The sequence below is a fragment of the Pelodiscus sinensis genome, chromosome 4 (assembly GCF_052426305.1).
Source record: "Pelodiscus sinensis isolate ZL-2025 chromosome 4, ASM5242630v1, whole genome shotgun sequence".
Classification (NCBI taxonomy): domain Eukaryota; kingdom Metazoa; phylum Chordata; order Testudines; family Trionychidae; genus Pelodiscus; species Pelodiscus sinensis.
The window spans coordinates 7,084,928-7,101,805 of record NC_143055.1 but is presented as its reverse complement, the minus strand read 5'-3'; the positions used below and the strand labels follow the sequence as shown (position 1 = coordinate 7,101,805).

The window sequence follows — 16,878 nt, the reverse complement described above, 5'->3', positions numbered from 1 at the left end:
CTGTGAACGAGAGACAGAGGAGGTGTAAGACAGGCACAATGGTGGGGATAAAAAATAAAAAGTAAGCCCATTGAAGGCCCTACTTCAGGGAAACCATCACCACACAGCTATAAGGGTTCAAGTCAATAGGTAGCAAGTCCCTTCCTCTGAGTTCTCCCACAGCTGCCTCAGGTGCGGGAAGCAGCATCAAGAGTAGCTCTGTGAGCTCTCTGTACTGAGGAATGTCAAAGTATCACAGCATCTGTCCCCCTCCTGCCGCAGCAGCAGTCTCCCTGCTGCTGCGTTCCTAGTGCAGGGCACAACAGGAGCACTCCAATAGTTTGCTTGTTTGTTCCCCAAAGGGAGCACCACACTCAGCTATCAGATACTTCCTGGAGTTTTGAAAGGGGAGGGGCACATGCCAGCAGGGCAGCAGAGATCAAAACACTGAGCAGCTCCAACAGAGCAGGTATTGTGGGATACTGGCAGTTCTGTCGACAAAACAAACAGCAGTCTACGCTGGCTCTTTGTCGATAATAAGGAGGGGGGAAAGAAGAAAGTCTCTCCTAGAGGTGAAGTTTTTGTCACCAAATCTGGGCGTTTTTCCCAACAAAATTCACAGTGCAGCGTGTATGCTTGCACTGTTTTGTTGCCAAAAGGCAAGTTTTTCCAACACAACCTGGTAATGTAGACAAAACTTGAGTGTTTTTTCCCACTCCTCTTTATTTATTCTGGCTGCTAGCTCTTTGGGCAGGGACTTGTCTTAGCACACTTTGGGGGCTAAAAATATATAATAAGGTTTTCTTTGAGATGACCGGGCAAAAGCTGCACAGAGGAGGAATTGTACTTTCAGTGCCACAGATTTCCTGCACACAGAGATGTTGATACACATTCAATTCAGGCAGATGTATAAGTCAATATTATTGTTTGAATTACAGTAATGCACAGATGCCTCAACCTGGACGAACATCCTATCCTGCCAGGTGCTATAGAACACAAAGGGAGACATGTCTTGGGGGTAGCTATGTTAGTCTGTATCTGCAAAAAAATCCAAAGGAGTCCTGTGGCATCTTAAAGACTAGCAGATTTATTTGGGCATAAGCTTTTGTGGGCTGGGGCCACTTTGTCAGATGCATCTGACAAAGAAGGTTTTAGCCACAAAAGCTTATGCCCAAACAAATCAGTTAAGTCTTTAAAGACAGACAGACAGTCCTTGTAACAGCAGAGAGTTTATAATCGGGGTATTTCTCACCTTCATGGGCATTAGTTTCACCCATTTTTAATAGAAAATAAATGAAGTTACTGGTTCCACGCTACCCTAAGGAATTTTCACAGGGAGCTGCATGGTATTGGCCGACAGTGGCCAATACCAAATGCCCCAGAGGTAGGGAACAACAGGTAATCCTCATATGATCCTTCTTCTGTCACCCATTTCCAGACAATCAGAGGCTAGGGACACCATTCCTACCTATCCTGGACAATAGCCATTGATAGACCTATCTATCTAGCTCTTTTTGAAACCCTGTTAAAGTCCTAGTCTTTATCACACCCTCTGGCAAAGAGTTCCACAGGCTGACTGTGCTGAGTGAAGAAAACTTCCTTCTGTTTGTTTTAAACTTGCTGCTGCCTATTTATTTCATTTGGTGACCTCTAGTTCTTACATTATGGGAGCAAGCAAATAACTTTTCCTTATTCACTTTTTCCACATCACTCATGATTTTATAGGCCTCTATCATATCCCCCCTTAGTCTCCTCTTTTCAAAGATGAAAAGTCCAAGTCTTTTAATCTCTCTTCATATGGGACCCATTCCAAACCCCTAATAATTTTTGTTGCCCTTTTCTGAACCTTTTCCAATGCCAATATATCTTTTTCAAGATGAGGCGACCACATCTGTATGCAGTATTCAAGATGTGGGCGTACCATGGTTTTATATACAGAGGCAATAAGATATTCTTGGTCTTATTCTCTATCCCTTTTTTAATGATTCCTAAAACTCTATTTGCTTTTTTGACTGCTGCTGCACACTGAGCGGATGTTTTCAGAGAACTATCCACAATGATTCCAAGAACTCTCCCTCTCGAGAAGTTGTACTAAATTAGCCCCCATCATATTGTATGTATAGTTGGGATTATTTTTTCTGATGTGCATTATTTTACTTTTATCAATATTAAATTTAATTTGCCATTTTGTTTCCCAATCACGTAGTTTGGTGAGATCTTTTTGAAGCTCTTCACAGTCTGCTTTGGTCTTAACTGTCTTGAGCAGTTTGGTATCATCTGCAAATTTTGCCACCTCACTGTTTACCCCTTTCTCTAGATCATTTATAAATAAATTGAACGGGATTGGTCAGATCCTTGGGGGACCCCACTAGATACCTCTCTCCACTTGGAAAACTTACCTTTTATTCCTACCCTTTGTTTCCTGTCCTAACCAGTTATCAATCCATGAAAGGACTTTCCCTCTTATCCCATGATAATTTACTTTACTTAAGAGCCTTTGGCGAGGGATCTTCTCAAAGGCTTTCTGGAAATCTAAGTACATTCTATCTACTGGATCCCCTTGTCCACATGTATGTTTACTCCCCTCAAAGAACTCTAGTAGATTAGTAAGGCAAGATTTCCCTTTACATAAACCATATTCACTCTTCCCCAACAAATTATGTTCCTCTCTCTGTCTGAACATTTTCTTCTTTACTATAGTTTCAACTAATTTGCCTGGTCCTGACGTTAGATTTACTGGTCTAGAATTGCCAGGATCATCTCTGGCAATTTTTCTCTAGAGCCCTTTTAAAATATTGGCGCCATATTAGCTATCTTCCAGTCATTAGGTACAGAAGCTGATTTAAAGGATAGGTTACAAACCACAGTTATTAGTTTCGCAATTTCATATTTGAGTTCTTTCAGAATTCTTGGGTGAATGCCATCTGGTCCCAGGGACTTGTCACTTAACTTTATCAATTTGTTTCAAAACCTCCTCTAATGACACCTCAAACTGGAACAATTTATCAGATTTGTCACCTAAAAAGAATGGCTCAGGTTTGGGAATCTCCCCAATATCCTCAGCCATGAAGACTGAAGCAAAGAATTCATTTAGCTTCACCACAATGATCATCATCTTTAAGTGCTCCTTTAGCATCTCGATTGTCCAAGGGCCTCACTGGTTGTTTAGCCGGCTTCCTGCTTCTGATATCCTTAAACATTTTGTTATTACTTTTTGAGTTTCCGGCTAGCTGTTCTTCAAACTCCTTTTTGGCTTTTCTTATTATATTTCTATACTTAATTTGACAGAGTTTATGCTCCTTTCTATTTTCCTCACTAGGATTTAACTTCCACGTTTTTAATGATGCCTTTTTATCTCTCACTGCTTCTTTTACTTGGTTGTTAAGCCGCAGTGGCACTTTTTTGGTTCTCTTACTATGAGACAGGGAGATTAGGTTTTTGAAGTACCCTTCCTGTCCGGTTTAATGGCAAGACTGTTGGGAATTCTGTGATGGCCAATCCCCTGGAATTCTTATTATGGCTACACGGACAAGACAGCTTATACAGCGCGTGCGGTATGTCGGGAGGATGGCTCAGGCCAGGAGGAGGATAAACACATACATAATCACGGACGGTTTAATGGCAATGTTTTGAAGCTCGAGTAATCAACTCATTATATGAGTTTCCTCAGGAAACAGAGTGTAAGGCGCTATTTCTTGTTCCACATCCTGTGCAGTACATTTCCAGTTCTAGTACGACTCTCTCTACCTGCTCTTTCAGCAAGAGGGCCACCCTCTCAAAGAGTTGATTCCCATCAATGGAGGTCAGGGCGATGTACAGGAAGAGGCCGTAGAGGACTGGCTTCGGGATCCACTGCAGTGGGAATGGCAGGAGCAAGAGCGAGAGCCCCACCAAGAAGTTGGCCACTAGAGTCGTCAGTCGTGTCTCCTTCACGCTCACGATCCTGTAGGGGACACACAGTGGCATGGAAACAAAGACAGTGAAGAGTAACGACAAGTCAGTACCATGCTAACCCTTGAGGCTCACTTCCAGGGGGAGCCTGTTTATGGGACATTCCAATACCACAATCATCAAGCATCTCCAGCCAAACGCTAACACTTTTAGAAGACAGAAAACCTCTTGGCCTTAGTTCAGGCATTTAGACCACTACTCACACAGAGCAGATGGATAAAGGCCAGGGCCCGGGACCGAGTCTGTTTATTTAATTTGCACTCTCTCCTCTTGTTTAACCCTAAACTCCGTGGATCCTCGCTGAACTTCAACTAATTTAATCCTTGGCAATTTGCTAAACAGAATCACTTCACTGCAAGAGCCCCCTTTCTGCACATTACCCCTTCCCACCACTACCTGTCAGACGACACGGACACGTGCATGCATGTTATATTACACATAGACAGCCCCCCAAAAGGATGTCAGAAAGCTACTTCTGTGGAAACTAACTAGTGACCCACTTGAAACCACATTCTCCTGACTAAGTCGTCAGCATATTGGATAAACATTAAGAATCCCCTTGTTTATACACCAGGGAAAATATTCAGAGAATGAGGCAGGGAAATTAGGAACTTAATCCTGTGGTAGAGCATGGGAGCTGCCCTGCAAATTTTCCATGAGCCATGCTAAAAATGCAAGTACTTAATGCAAATTTCCAGGAGTTGACAGATTTTAGACTGACAGACCTGTTGCTGGAAAAATATTGACAGGAAGTAAGAAAGGACACACTAACTTTAAAACACACTGCACAGCACACAGAAACATTCCCAAATGTGAACCAGAAAACCCCATGCAGCAATGTTCCCTCTAATCTTTTCCATCCAGGTGCTGAATAAATGTTATGTGCATCGAGGCCACCAGTAGAAACAAAAAAACCTAGCTGGGGGTGCTCCGCTCATCCACTGGGCGGCATCTGAATCTCTCCTCAGCGGCTGCATAAGCACACAACTTACAGGGAACACAGCTGTACAGTAAGCCAAAAACCAAGCTAAGAAAAAGGGACACTGCTGTTGTCCTATGTTCCTACCAAAAACAGAGAAGAGGGGAAATCTCCTTTCACAGGATTATTTAAAATCGGTTTATTTGTAATTTTGTTTCTTTATAAGGAAACTAAACCCCCAGTCCGGATGTTAACTGCTGGCTAAGGCCTGCCTAAGTCAGCGCAGAGACAACAGCACTGAAGATTGTTTCAGTGCTTTGGGGGGGGGGGGGGCGGGAGGGGGGAGAAGGCGCTCATGGTTAAGGGGAGAGAGGGGAAACCAGGTTTTCTGACTGCACCAGGTTCCCACCAAGGAGCTCACTTGGGTAGCATATGAAACTCGTCAGGTACCCTCCCCTGGGTCTCTTCCAACCAGCGGAGCCCACAGCCTGCGTGGGCTCCTGTAAGGTGTGTGTGTGAGTGTGTCTGTGTGTGTTAGAGTGTGTGTGTTAGAGTGTGTGTGTGTGTGTGTGTGTGTGAGTGTGTCTGTGTGTGTTAGAGAGTGTGTGTGTGTAAGACAGAGAGCGCGCGCGCTCTCCACTCCCGGAAGGGGCAGGGCCAGGAGCAGTCGGTCCACAGTGCCGCCCAGAGCGCAGCACCTCCCCCGCCAGTCCTTAGTGCTGCCCAGAACCTGTGGGGCATCGCTCCAGCAGCGATTTAAAGGTCCCGGGGCTCCTACTTTGGTCAGAGCAGCTGTCAGAGCCCTAAGCCCCTCTGAATCACCAGGCCAGGGGTAACTGCCCCTTCTGCCCACCCCTAACGCCCTGCTGGCAGGCCTGTTTCCAACTGCGGTACTCTTCCAGGTATGTGTGGCTTGCTTGTGGGGATCCACTGTCACCTGGTCTGTGAGCACCTGCCCTCCTTTTGGGGACACCCTCCCTGAGTAGTCCATTTGTTGCAATAAGCACAGCTCCTGTCTTTCTGCTTGCCATCCTCCTCCACTGAACATACCACCCCCTTGCAAATCCTTCCTTCTGCTAGAGCATGGCCAGCAGGCTTGCTGAGCTCCAGAATTGTTCCTGCCTTCTGCTCTCCATTTTGGCATTTCCATCCTATCACAGCGCCCTCTTGCAGCCACATTAGGTGGCTGTAGAACTGCGTACTCCAAATTAACTGCCATCCGGCTTCTGGTAAAGCGTTTTGAAGAATGGAGAGCCCATAGAACATGTTGTTCTCTTTTATATGCACACGTTTCCGGGGCTTTGCAATTCTTTTTGGCCTATCAGAGATTTCCTGCCGCCACGGTAGCTCCTTTCCACACAGAATTCTTGTAAAAGTTATATATATATATATATATTTAGAGACATAGTGATAGAGATGCAGCCATGTTAGTCTGGTGTAGCTGAAACAAAAAACAGGACTATGTAGCACTTTAAAGACTAACAAGATGGTTTATTAGGTGATGAGCTTTCGTGGGCCAGACCCACTTCCACTATTCGATCTGAGGAAGTGGGTCTAGCCCACGAAAGCTCATCATCTAATAAACCATCTTGTTAGTCTTTAAAGTACTGCGTAGTCCTATATTTAGAGACAGACTGACTGCCTTACTCCAGGGCAGACTGAATTTCAAACCTATTTTCTATAACTGTGGTGTCCAACACACTAGCCACTCACATGTGGCTATTTGGCTGGTTGAGAGTGGCTAGTTAGCATAAACAATGTAACTACTTGGCTGGTTGAGTGTGGCTAGTTCACTATAGCAGTAGCCACTACGGTGGCTATTGCTTCAGAACTGGTTGGACATCCCGGTTCTATAATAAATGTAAGAATGCCATGTTTAAGGGTGCGGTGAGATCCGGGCTTAAATACCTGAAAGTGATGGCTTCTCAGGTAATGTAACCTTGCATGCCAATGAATATAAACTTCAACCTGTTACTCCATAACAAGGGGAAAAGAATAGAAAATATTACTTGGATAATGTGGCAGAATGAAGATAGAGATTCCCTCTTAAATTGAGGGAATGCAAAGTCTTTGGAGGACCATATTTAGGCTCCACAAATAAGCCATAGAAGACATCCAATGTCAAGCCTAAAAATGACAGAAGGGTCATCAAAAGGAATTACCCTCCATCTCCCAACTGCATTTGCACCACAGAAATTGGAATTTGCTACCACTGATCAAGACTCGCCTGCAAAACCTAGACCCATTGGCCAGATCCTCATGCAAAACCCCAGATTTCTAAGGGGCAAAAAATCTTCCCCTTTTGCTATTTAAAACACGCCGGAGAGCTTGCAACCTGCCCTGGGCACAACAGAGCCAGAAAGGGCATTCCCAAGGAGACAAGGTCAGAGAGGGGGACAGGGCCTGTGTGAATTAGAAAAGCTAGAGTAAGAGGTTCCAACTTCATGTGCCCAGCTGGACTAGAACAGTGCTTTTTTTGTGACGGTACTGCCCAGTACACAGTACCAGCACCTCCAGTCAGAGCTCAACAACTTTTCCCCTGGAGTATCGGCACTTTTAAAAAAAATTTATTATTTTAAACAAAAAAGCACTGGACTAGAATATTATTTTCGGAGCCAAGGGAAATAACTCTACCCATTAAAGCAACTTGGGAGTCTAGCAGGGTAAAGACAAGTTTTTGGTTCCCTCTCCTGATGGTTTAAGAGCATCGCCAGCAATATCAGTGCTGCTATTAGCGCTATTAGGTATGTGGGAAATGGCCTTGCCGCGAGAAGTGCTGTGAATCCGTTTCCAGCTCTAGGACTCGAAAGTCAGGGCTGACAGCATCGCTTTTAGCCAAGGCTGCAGGACCTGTCATCAGCTGCTTGCAACCTTGTCAAATTTCACCCACCTGGGCTGACATTTCCCATGCTGGGTGTCTTGGAATGATTCTGAAGAAAAGTTTCTGCAAGAAACATCATCTGTTTCCAAGAACAACGTTAGTGGAAAACACGTTGCACCCATTTAAAAAAAAAATTCTTACAACGCTTTGGTTGAGAAGTTCATTCTCTTCCATGCTTTGCAGCAATGGATTGAACTCTGGCCGGGAAGGGGGGTAAGGGGTGGGTGTGTGTGTACAAAAAATCTAACCAAATTTGTCCATGTTGTATTAAAAAAACCTCTTCAAAATGGGTGAACAGATGCTCTGCAGAGACATTTTAGGGTTTTGCAGCTAAGCTGTGGCCCTAGAAGGCCTGTCGTCAGCCAAGGGACTAGAGAGGACTGGTGGAGACTCAAGAATATGATCGAAGCTCATCTTCAAAGAATCCTTAAAGCAAGGTGGCATCACTGGGCTCGGCCCTACATCAGGCGTAGCGCCCTGAATTACCTGCCTCCACAATCCGACTCCAAGGCCGGCCTGCCTCCATTGGGTTGCAACTTTTATTATTATTTTCTAGTTAAGCTTTGCTTCAGCTTCCCGCTCACAAGTCAGCTGAGGAAGAGGAAGACCATACACAGGGCCTCTGGGTTCTATTTTACAGCTTTGTGAAGAACACCAGACCTGGCATCTCCATGGGAGCTGTAGCAGGCAGAAGATAATCCCGTTCCCTCAACATCATGGAGGGCAGAAATCGGAGGCAGGGAAAGATAACAGCTTCCCAAACTGCCAGCCTGGCCCCATGCATGCGCCGCCAGGAGGGCTGCCTGCTATGTGCCCTCCAGTGCCAAGAAGGCCCACCCCACTCTCCCCATGCTCCAGGAAAGGGGCCACGCGCTGCTTCCCCTCTCCTCCCCCTGTTGTTCCAGGCTGGCGGGGGGAAGAAGGTTGCGGCTGTACACCACCCATTGGGGGAAGGGTGGCCTGTCCCTATAGCGTGAGCGGGAGGTGGGGGGGGGGGGGGACTTGGCTCCCACAGAACTCTGGGTTGCAGAGGTGGGAGTGGGGACCTTGTTCCCCCCCCCCCCCCCGAGCCCTCGCTTTACCCACCGCCCACACCCAGCACCCAGTTCCAAGTTGTAATTTATGTATCTAACCCCCCTCTGGGCAGGATGAGCAGGAAGGAGAAGATTCCTAGTGCAGCGTATGATTGTCCACCCCTCCCTGCTTCTGCACTGCCCGTGTTTTCCCAAGAACCCCCACTGGCTCGACACTGGTGTGGATACAATTTCTGCTCGTGGGTATGGATCTCTGCGGCTACACATCGGCGTCTGCAGAACTCCAGGGCTCGCCAGGGAACTGCAGCGGCGGAAAGGGAAGACCCTCCCAGAAGCTTGCGCCCTGCAGGTCCTCCAGTACGACCAGGCTCCCTGGCACGCCCCTGGCTGGAGATGCACAAAGCTGCCTGGAAGGGCTGGGAGTGGTACAGCCACGCCAGAGGAACTACCAGTGCAGGGCGCTGGCTCCTGGGAACAGCAGCTCCACGCTCGGCTCCTTTTGCCACTGCAAGGCTGTACCCACGCAGGGTTGTACTAATGGCAGAGGGGTGGCCCCAGAGGGGGTGGGAACAGAAGAGTCTCTGAGCTCCACGGGGTACAATGGAAGATGCTGCCGTGAGCTTTGGAACAGCCACAGGGAGACTGCGGCCGGCCCTTTCCACTACTGACCTCGCAGATTTCAGACATGGGGGAGTGGCACTGGATATTTTTCTAATGAGACAACCAGGCAGTGTCTGGCCAAACTAATGTCTCACTGCTCAGCAAGGCTTCAGCAGAGAGCGTAGAAATGCTAGCATCTGGGAGGAGAGATGGTCTGACCGAGGGATGTAAAGGACTAGTCAACTACCCTGTAAGCCTAGGCTTAGCGGGTAGTTGAGTGACTACTCGACAGTTTCAGAGGCAGCAAGAGACAGGGGAGCAGGAGCTGGTGCTGGAGGGAGCCGGCACGGTGTACTGTGGGGTGAGGTCAGGGGAGGTAGAGCTGCAGTAGACCCAGGGAGCTAACCCCATTGTGGCTCTGCACTTTAAATGTAGTAAGAACCCCCCCTTATCGACTACTCGATGGAAATTCCATCGACTACTCGATTAGTCTATTAACCAACAGGTAACATCCCTAGTTCAACCAGAAGGTTGGTTTTTTTCCCTCTCATGGATTACGAACCTTAAAGAAAAGGGAACAAAGCACTGAGAAGTGCAAGATCTGGCCCCCTAGCAGCATAGCTTGAGGCTGGCCCCCACAGAAAGTGCTCTGTGCCGGCAGGACAGCTGCCAGCTACTCCACAGATGCAGAGTAGTGGTGGTGATCCCAGTGAAACAAGCTTGGACAGTTGGTTCTGGGACTGATAAATGACCCCTCGAAACAATCTTCCTTCATCCTAGCTATCTCTGCCGGGAAGTGGGCAGACCATTTCTAGCACCTGCAGCCAGAGTTGGTGGAGACGGACAGGAACGATTAATTCATGTCGTTCGGAACAATCATTTATAGGTGTTAAAAGAACCCTGAAAACCGCTCAGGCTCCCCCACAAACCCCCGTCCTCCTGTGGATTTGTTCCTGGGGTTCCCCAAAACTTACGTCTCATAGATGTGCCCATTTTCAACCCTCTCTTCCACGTAGGCCAGCGCTCGGACGTGCATTGGGGAGTGAGGGAACGCAGCGTGTATCCATGGCAACCCGAAGACAGACAGCCCTGTGTTAATCAGAGCTACCAGGAGGAGGTCCCAGTGATAAGCCGTGCCTTTCACTAACCTGAAAGAAACGCTAGTTAATAATGTTTTTATGTGCACTTAAGTGTGTCGTAACAATGCTGCGCTTGCTATGACCGAGCCAGGACAATCACTGACGGAGCGATCTCCAGGTACCGAATTTTACAGAGCTCCTCTTTTATAGCCGACCGTACATGAATTTGAAAGGCAATGAAAACAGGATTGCTGCCGGGGGACAGCTATCTGTTTGAAAGAACAACCGAAAAGAGAAACATTACCCCCGGCAATAATGCTCTTGCCCTCAATTTCGGCAGCATTTATCACTGAAATATTTAACAGGATGCTTCAACTCATTCAAAATTAATATTACCATCAGATATCCTCCCGTTCCAGCACTAGCACCGGCCACAGCAAGAGCTGCCAGGACATTTCTCATTTTAAACTCCTAGTTGCTCATCAGCTCTCATCCATCGCGTTGACATTTTCCAGGCCAGGCTTTTTGACGCATTGCACATGTGCGCCTGGCAGGTTAGCTACACGCGTCAACATTTACTACTCTTAGAAAAGCTTCCTTTAGTCGGCGGCGTCTGCTGGGGTTACGTGAACACTTCCCCCGCAGGCCAGCACGGAGCAGGCCTGGACCCAGTTCACATTCTGCGCCTCCACGTTGCACCCCCGCACCTGAGGTTTCCTTTATTGCAGGGGACGGCAACCTTTCCCAAGTGGCATGCCAAGATTTAACCCCCCTGCCCGGGGCCACGCTGCTCTCCCGGGGGAGATGGGAAGGGGGGGAAGGGGCTCTCTCCACCACACACCTCGCTCGGTCTCCTGTCCTGGCTCCGCTCTGGCTTTTCCTGTGGGGAGGGGAGGAGCAGTGCGCATGCACCTCCCTGGGAGCTGGATGTGGCGTTGTGCCTTGGGACCCCCCCCCCCCACGCACCGGAAGCAGACGCTGGCCCCAATCTTGCGGGGGGTTAGATGCTGGATCACCAGCATGGTCTGGGGTCAGGGTGGCTCGGGAGCGGGGGGAAGGAGGGTGTTCAGGGAAATGGGCAAAGGGGAAAGGGGAGGGGTGACCCTGGGGTGTCCAGCCCTGCTGGAGGCAGGATCCCGTGAGGGTCTGGTCTATGGTGCCTGCTCCTTCCTGCCAGGGACCCAGTTGCCCAGGAGCTGTGGGGAAGGAGGACCCCCACCATGCATTTTCCTCTCCCCTCAGCTGCCCCCACCACCGCCCAGTCCCAGTCCCAGAGCCAGAGCCCACCTCTAGCGGGGACCGGCGGTGGCGGTGCTGGCGGCTGGGCGCGACTTCAGCGCCGTCTTTAGCCCGCCTGCCGGGGGCACCACGAGGCAGAAAGGGAGGGGTAAGGAGCGGGGAGCGCCCAGGCTGCAGAGCTGGGGCTGCGCAACAAGGCGGAGAGCAGCAGGTGGGAGGAGGCGGGGACGGGACGCCCTGGCGAAGGCCGGGGAGAGGCTGGAAGGCAGCTCCGCACCCCTGAGCGAGCCCCTCATCCTTCCCACGACGGCTGCACCCCAGCCCGGCTCCAGGTTGCCCCGCTTCCCCAAGTGGCCTAGCCATCCCCGGAGCTGCCCTGTTCTGCCTGCTCCTCCAGTCTTCTGAAGTGGGTTTTACCCAGGAAAGCTCATGATACCACCTACCTGTTTTGTTAGTCTTTAAGGTGCTACTAGACAATTCGTTGTTTTTTACGTTTTTCCTGTTACAGACTAACTCGGCTACCCCTCTAAAACTAACGTGGGAGTTAGCAGCTGGGCTGTGGTATCTAAGAAGTCGATTCCATACCCTTGAACTATAACCCTACTCAATACCAAAAGTCACCACATTACATGTTCTTCTCATAGGCTACGTCTAGACTCCATGCCTCTGTCGCCAGAGGCATGTAAATGAGGCTACCAGGCATAGGAAAATGAAGCGGCGATTTAAATAATCGCCGCTTCATTTAAACTTACAGGGCTGCCGCGCTGAGCCGATCAGCTGTTTGCCGGCTCAGCGCGATAGTCTGGACGCGCGGGGGTCGACGTCAAAGGCATTTGTTGACCACCCAGGTATGTCTCCTGGAATGAGGTTTACCTGGGTGGTCGACAAATGCCTTTGATGTCGACCCCCGCGCGTCCAGACTACTGTGCTGAGCCGACAAACAGCTGATCGGCTCAACACGGCAGCCATGTAAATTTAAATGAAGCGGCGACAGAGGCATGGAGTCTAGACGTAGCCATAGTCTCAGAGGAGTAGCAGGGTCAGCCTGTAGCTTTAAAAACAACGAGTTGTCTTGTGGCATTTTAGAGACTAACACAAATATATACATTATCAGGAGCTTACAGATGCTGTCCTACTTCTTCTCAAGCTCATCTGAAGAAGTGGGTTTTGCTCATGAAAGTTCATGGTACTGTGTATATTTTTGTTAGTCTCTAAGGGTATGTCTAGACTACATGGCTCCGTCAACGAAGCCATGTAGATGAGTTTACTAGACATAGGAAAATAAAGCAGCAATTTAAATAATCGCCGCTTCATTTACATCAAAATGGCTGCCGCGCTGTGCTGATCAACTGTTTGGCGGCACAGTGGGGTAGACTGGACGCTCCGTGGTCGACAAGGGAAGTCCTTGTTGACTGCTCCGTTATGACTCGTGACAAGGCTTCCCTTGTCACCAGTGGAGCGTCCAGACAGCCCCGCTGTGCCTCCAAACAGCTGATCGGCACAGTGCAGCGGCCATTTTGATGTAAATGAAGCAGCTATTATTTAAATCGCTGCTTCATTTTCCTATGTCTAGTAAACTCATCTACATGGCTTTGTCGACGGAGCCATGTAGTCTAGACATGCCCTAAGGTGCCACAGGTGGTTTCTTATGTTCTTCTAATGTCCTATATCCAGAAAACGACTCAAGAAATTCGATCAATAAAAAAAAGCAAAATTCCCATTTAAGAAGAGAGCACTCATGACCCCTTTATAATTAAATTTATGCCAATCACTAATTAATTAAAAGCTTCATCAATGAGGACAGAGGAGTATTTTCAAATTGCACAGAGAAGAAATCTCAGAACAGGTATAACCTAACTGTTTTGAGCCTGTCGGTTTCTTCTCAGCTTTCCTGCGCTAACGATCCTTTATCAAATAAAGTGTGAGAAAACCACTAACAAAAATTGTTATGCAAGGAAGGAGAAACCCTCCCCTGTGTTACATTAGCAAAAAAATCCACTGAGAATATGGCAGTTCCTGAGGGTGAGGGGAGAATGTTATAAATTCACCCTGGATGCCATATCTGATTGTAGCTGGTAGAAACATCAAAGGGAATATTTGAAGACTGTAGCTTCTTGTTTCCAAGCCTGAGCATAAATCATTGCTTTTAGATAAAAGTGATACTAGATTACACATACTGTCCTACTTTGAGCCTTACTTCCTTTGCTTCCTTATTCTGAATTAGATAGAAGCAAGTCAGCCTAGTTCGAAACAACTTTTGCGGTTTCAAAATTCTTTCATATTTGCATAGCTGCAACACATGATGCTGCAGACCTTTGGGTTATCCACTCTTAGTTGGAAGAGAAATATTCATTCATCAAGAAACCACAAGGCTGACTAGATGCCAACCATATATCAAAGTGGGAGGTGAACCCACTGACTTTAGAATAGAGATCATTAATATAAAATCCATAGAGTAAGAACAGCAGAGCAGTAGGGTTGGGTAACCAATCTCTAGCTTTGTTCACTGCTCCAACATAATGCTGGTTCTTCATCTTTGCCAAAAATCCTATGAGAGAGCTTCTGAAAAATCTTTCCAAACATTGAAAGGCTTCGTGGTGGTTCATTTTCTTAAAAGTGGTTTGAAATAACCTGCTTTGTTCCAATAAACCCAGTTTGAGAGGGTCTGACTTTATCTGGTCTCTCTAAACCAGTGATTCTCAATAAAGCTTATTTGATCATGTCCCCCTTCTTTGCGTAGTAGTTCCCTCCTACCCATGGGTATGTCTACACTACCCCGCTAGTTCGAACTAGCGGGGTAATGTATGCATACCGAACTTGCTAATGAAGCCCGGGATTTGAATTTCCCGGGCTTCATTAGCATAAAGCCGGTGCCGCCATTTTTAAAAGCCGGCTAGTGCGAACCCCGTGCCGCGCGGCTACACGCGGCACGGGCTAGATAGTTCGAACTACGTAGCCATTCCGAACTATCTGTACTCCTCGTGGAACAGATAGTTCGGAATGGCTACATAGTTCGAACTATCTAGCCCGTGCCGCGTGTAGCCACGCGGCACGGGGTTCGCACTAGCCGGCTTTTAAAAATGGCGGCGCCGGCTTTATGCTAATGAAGCCCGGGAAATTCAAATCCCGGGCTTCATTAGCAAGTTCGGTATGCATACATTACCCCGCTAGTTCGAACTAGCGGGGTAGTGTAGACATACCCCATGTCGGCCACACAAATACAGAGACCAATAAAAAAAATCAACATGCAACTCTCCTTCCCCTCCCCCCCACAACATTCCATTCCTACCAGTTTGGGCACCTCTGCTTTAGAAACAGATGGTTTTGGAGACTCTCAGGTGGGTTGAGTACTTGTTGGCTGAGCTAACAAAATGGGTAGCAGTCACTCCTCTTGTACCGTGTATTTCCCAAATATAAAGTTTTAGAACTATGGATATGTCAGCTTTGCAGATGGGGGTAATAACCTATGAACGGAGGCCCACCAAATTCTTGGCTGTGAAAATCCTGTGTCAGATCCATGAAATCTGGTGTCAGGCCAGCCAGCTCTGATGGCAGAGTAGTCAGCAGTGGCTGCTGGCCAGTTGCCCAGCTTTGAAGGCAGAAGCACCAACAGTGGCAAAGTAAAGGTGGCAATACCATGAGCCCCTAATAGGCTTGAGATTCCCTTGTAGAACAGGGGCCTCTGTTTGAAAAATGCTGCAGAGAAAGCACATCTTTTGGGGATCAGTCACAGCATGAGCAGCACGTTTTGTGGATGTGTTACACATGCGTGAAATCTGCTATTTATGCCGTGACCAACCTGCAAAAGAAGTGTGTGATTTCTCCATGATTCAAGTAGACCCCCTACTTATGAAATCACTCCCAAAAGAGTACATCACTAGAGGCAGTATTTCTGCCACTGGAATAAAATACCATTCCAGGTCTGAAGACTTTGGAGTCTTGGCATGGACATACAGATGGGGAATACAAACAGAGCTAGCAAGGCTGCGTAATTCAGTCCCAGACCATCTTTACTCGGAACACGAGTAATATAGCATTGAAGTGAAATTGTCTTGGGGCGTCTCTACATGAACAAGATCCCTGCAAGCTGGAGTGTGAATTTACCCCGCACTAGCCATCCCCTGTACCCTGCTGATGTGTGTTTTAACAGTAGGGATGTGAAAGGTTAACCGGTAAGTATCACCCAGTGAGGGGGCTGCTCCAGATGTCCAGAGTAGCCTCTGTCTGTGGCAGGCCCAATGGGTCTTGGCCAGGGGCTGTTTGAGGCCTCTGGAGCAGCTCCTGTTCATGGAGGGCCTTGAGGGGGAGGATAATTAGAACCAGGAAGGCGGGGGACAGGGTAGATTTACACCCCAGCTTGCCACCGTCTAGTTGTTCACATAGGCAAGCCCTAAGAAGAGCTGCCTTGTTTTGAAAAGAAAGGGGTTAACAACGTTACCTGTTCTCTGGAGCGTTTGTGAGTGATGCCACTATATTTTGCTCTATGAAGAAAAGCATTGACAGAAGGAACCCCAGGCCCATGGCGCTCATTACAGAGCCAATGGAGAGAGATCGGATCGGGGCCAGCACAAATAAGCTCTCGGATGGGTTGTAGTTAAATTTGGACACTGTAAACACACAGGGGGGAAAAATGTTAAAGAGGCATCTGAATATTTCCTAGTCACCGGCATGAAGCAAACTTGTGTTCTAGCCCAACCACAAGCTCCATCAGCTTCCTGGCCTGCGTCATGCAGAAGGTCAGGCAAAGAGGATCATAACAGACCCTTCTTTTGCCAAAATCTATAAATCCACTGGTTTGGGGTTTTTTTAAGTACATTGATCACTGCAGCCCTGACCGATAATGGCTAGCTACACTGCAATTCGTATTTTATAAGGAGATGAAAATTTAAGTTGAGGACAATGCAAAACAAGAAAAAAAAACTCCCCAAACCAAAAACAAACAAAAACCATAAAACAAAACACCCCAAACCCACTCCTATAGAAGTAGGATTTTACAGTACGTTTCTGGATCTGAACTAATGAGAACTCTTTAGGCACCTTCATTGTACAGTCCTACTTCATAGTTCATTTGCTAGCATAAGCCTTTTGAAATACCCTTGCACCAAATGAGCTGCACAATGGGGCTTTAGCATAATACAGGACTGGCTTCAGCTGGTGACAAGAAATCCATCGTCACTCAGGAAAAGATCACACGCT

At 47.8% G+C, this 16,878-nt stretch overlaps 1 protein-coding gene across 7 annotated transcripts in view; it reads right to left on the bottom strand.

Annotated features, from left to right (window-relative positions):
* Positions 1-16,878, bottom strand: part of SLC4A11 (solute carrier family 4 member 11) — a 256,640-nt gene that overhangs the window by 17,178 nt on the left and 222,584 nt on the right. For 5 of the 7 annotated variants that reach the window (XM_025179543.3, XM_075931014.2, XM_089777744.1 and 2 more), the window contains exons 16-18: positions 16,121-16,289; positions 10,339-10,512; positions 3,727-3,922 (exon numbers count right to left, since the gene is read on the bottom strand). In XM_025179543.3, coding sequence (XP_025035328.1) covers positions 3,727-3,922; positions 10,339-10,512; positions 16,121-16,289 — 539 coding nt within the window. Of the gene's footprint in view, positions 1-3,726; positions 3,923-6,757; positions 6,818-10,338; positions 10,513-16,120; positions 16,290-16,878 lie in introns of those variants that run through there. The other 2 variants (XM_089777745.1, XM_089777746.1) reach the window with 2 other exon arrangements.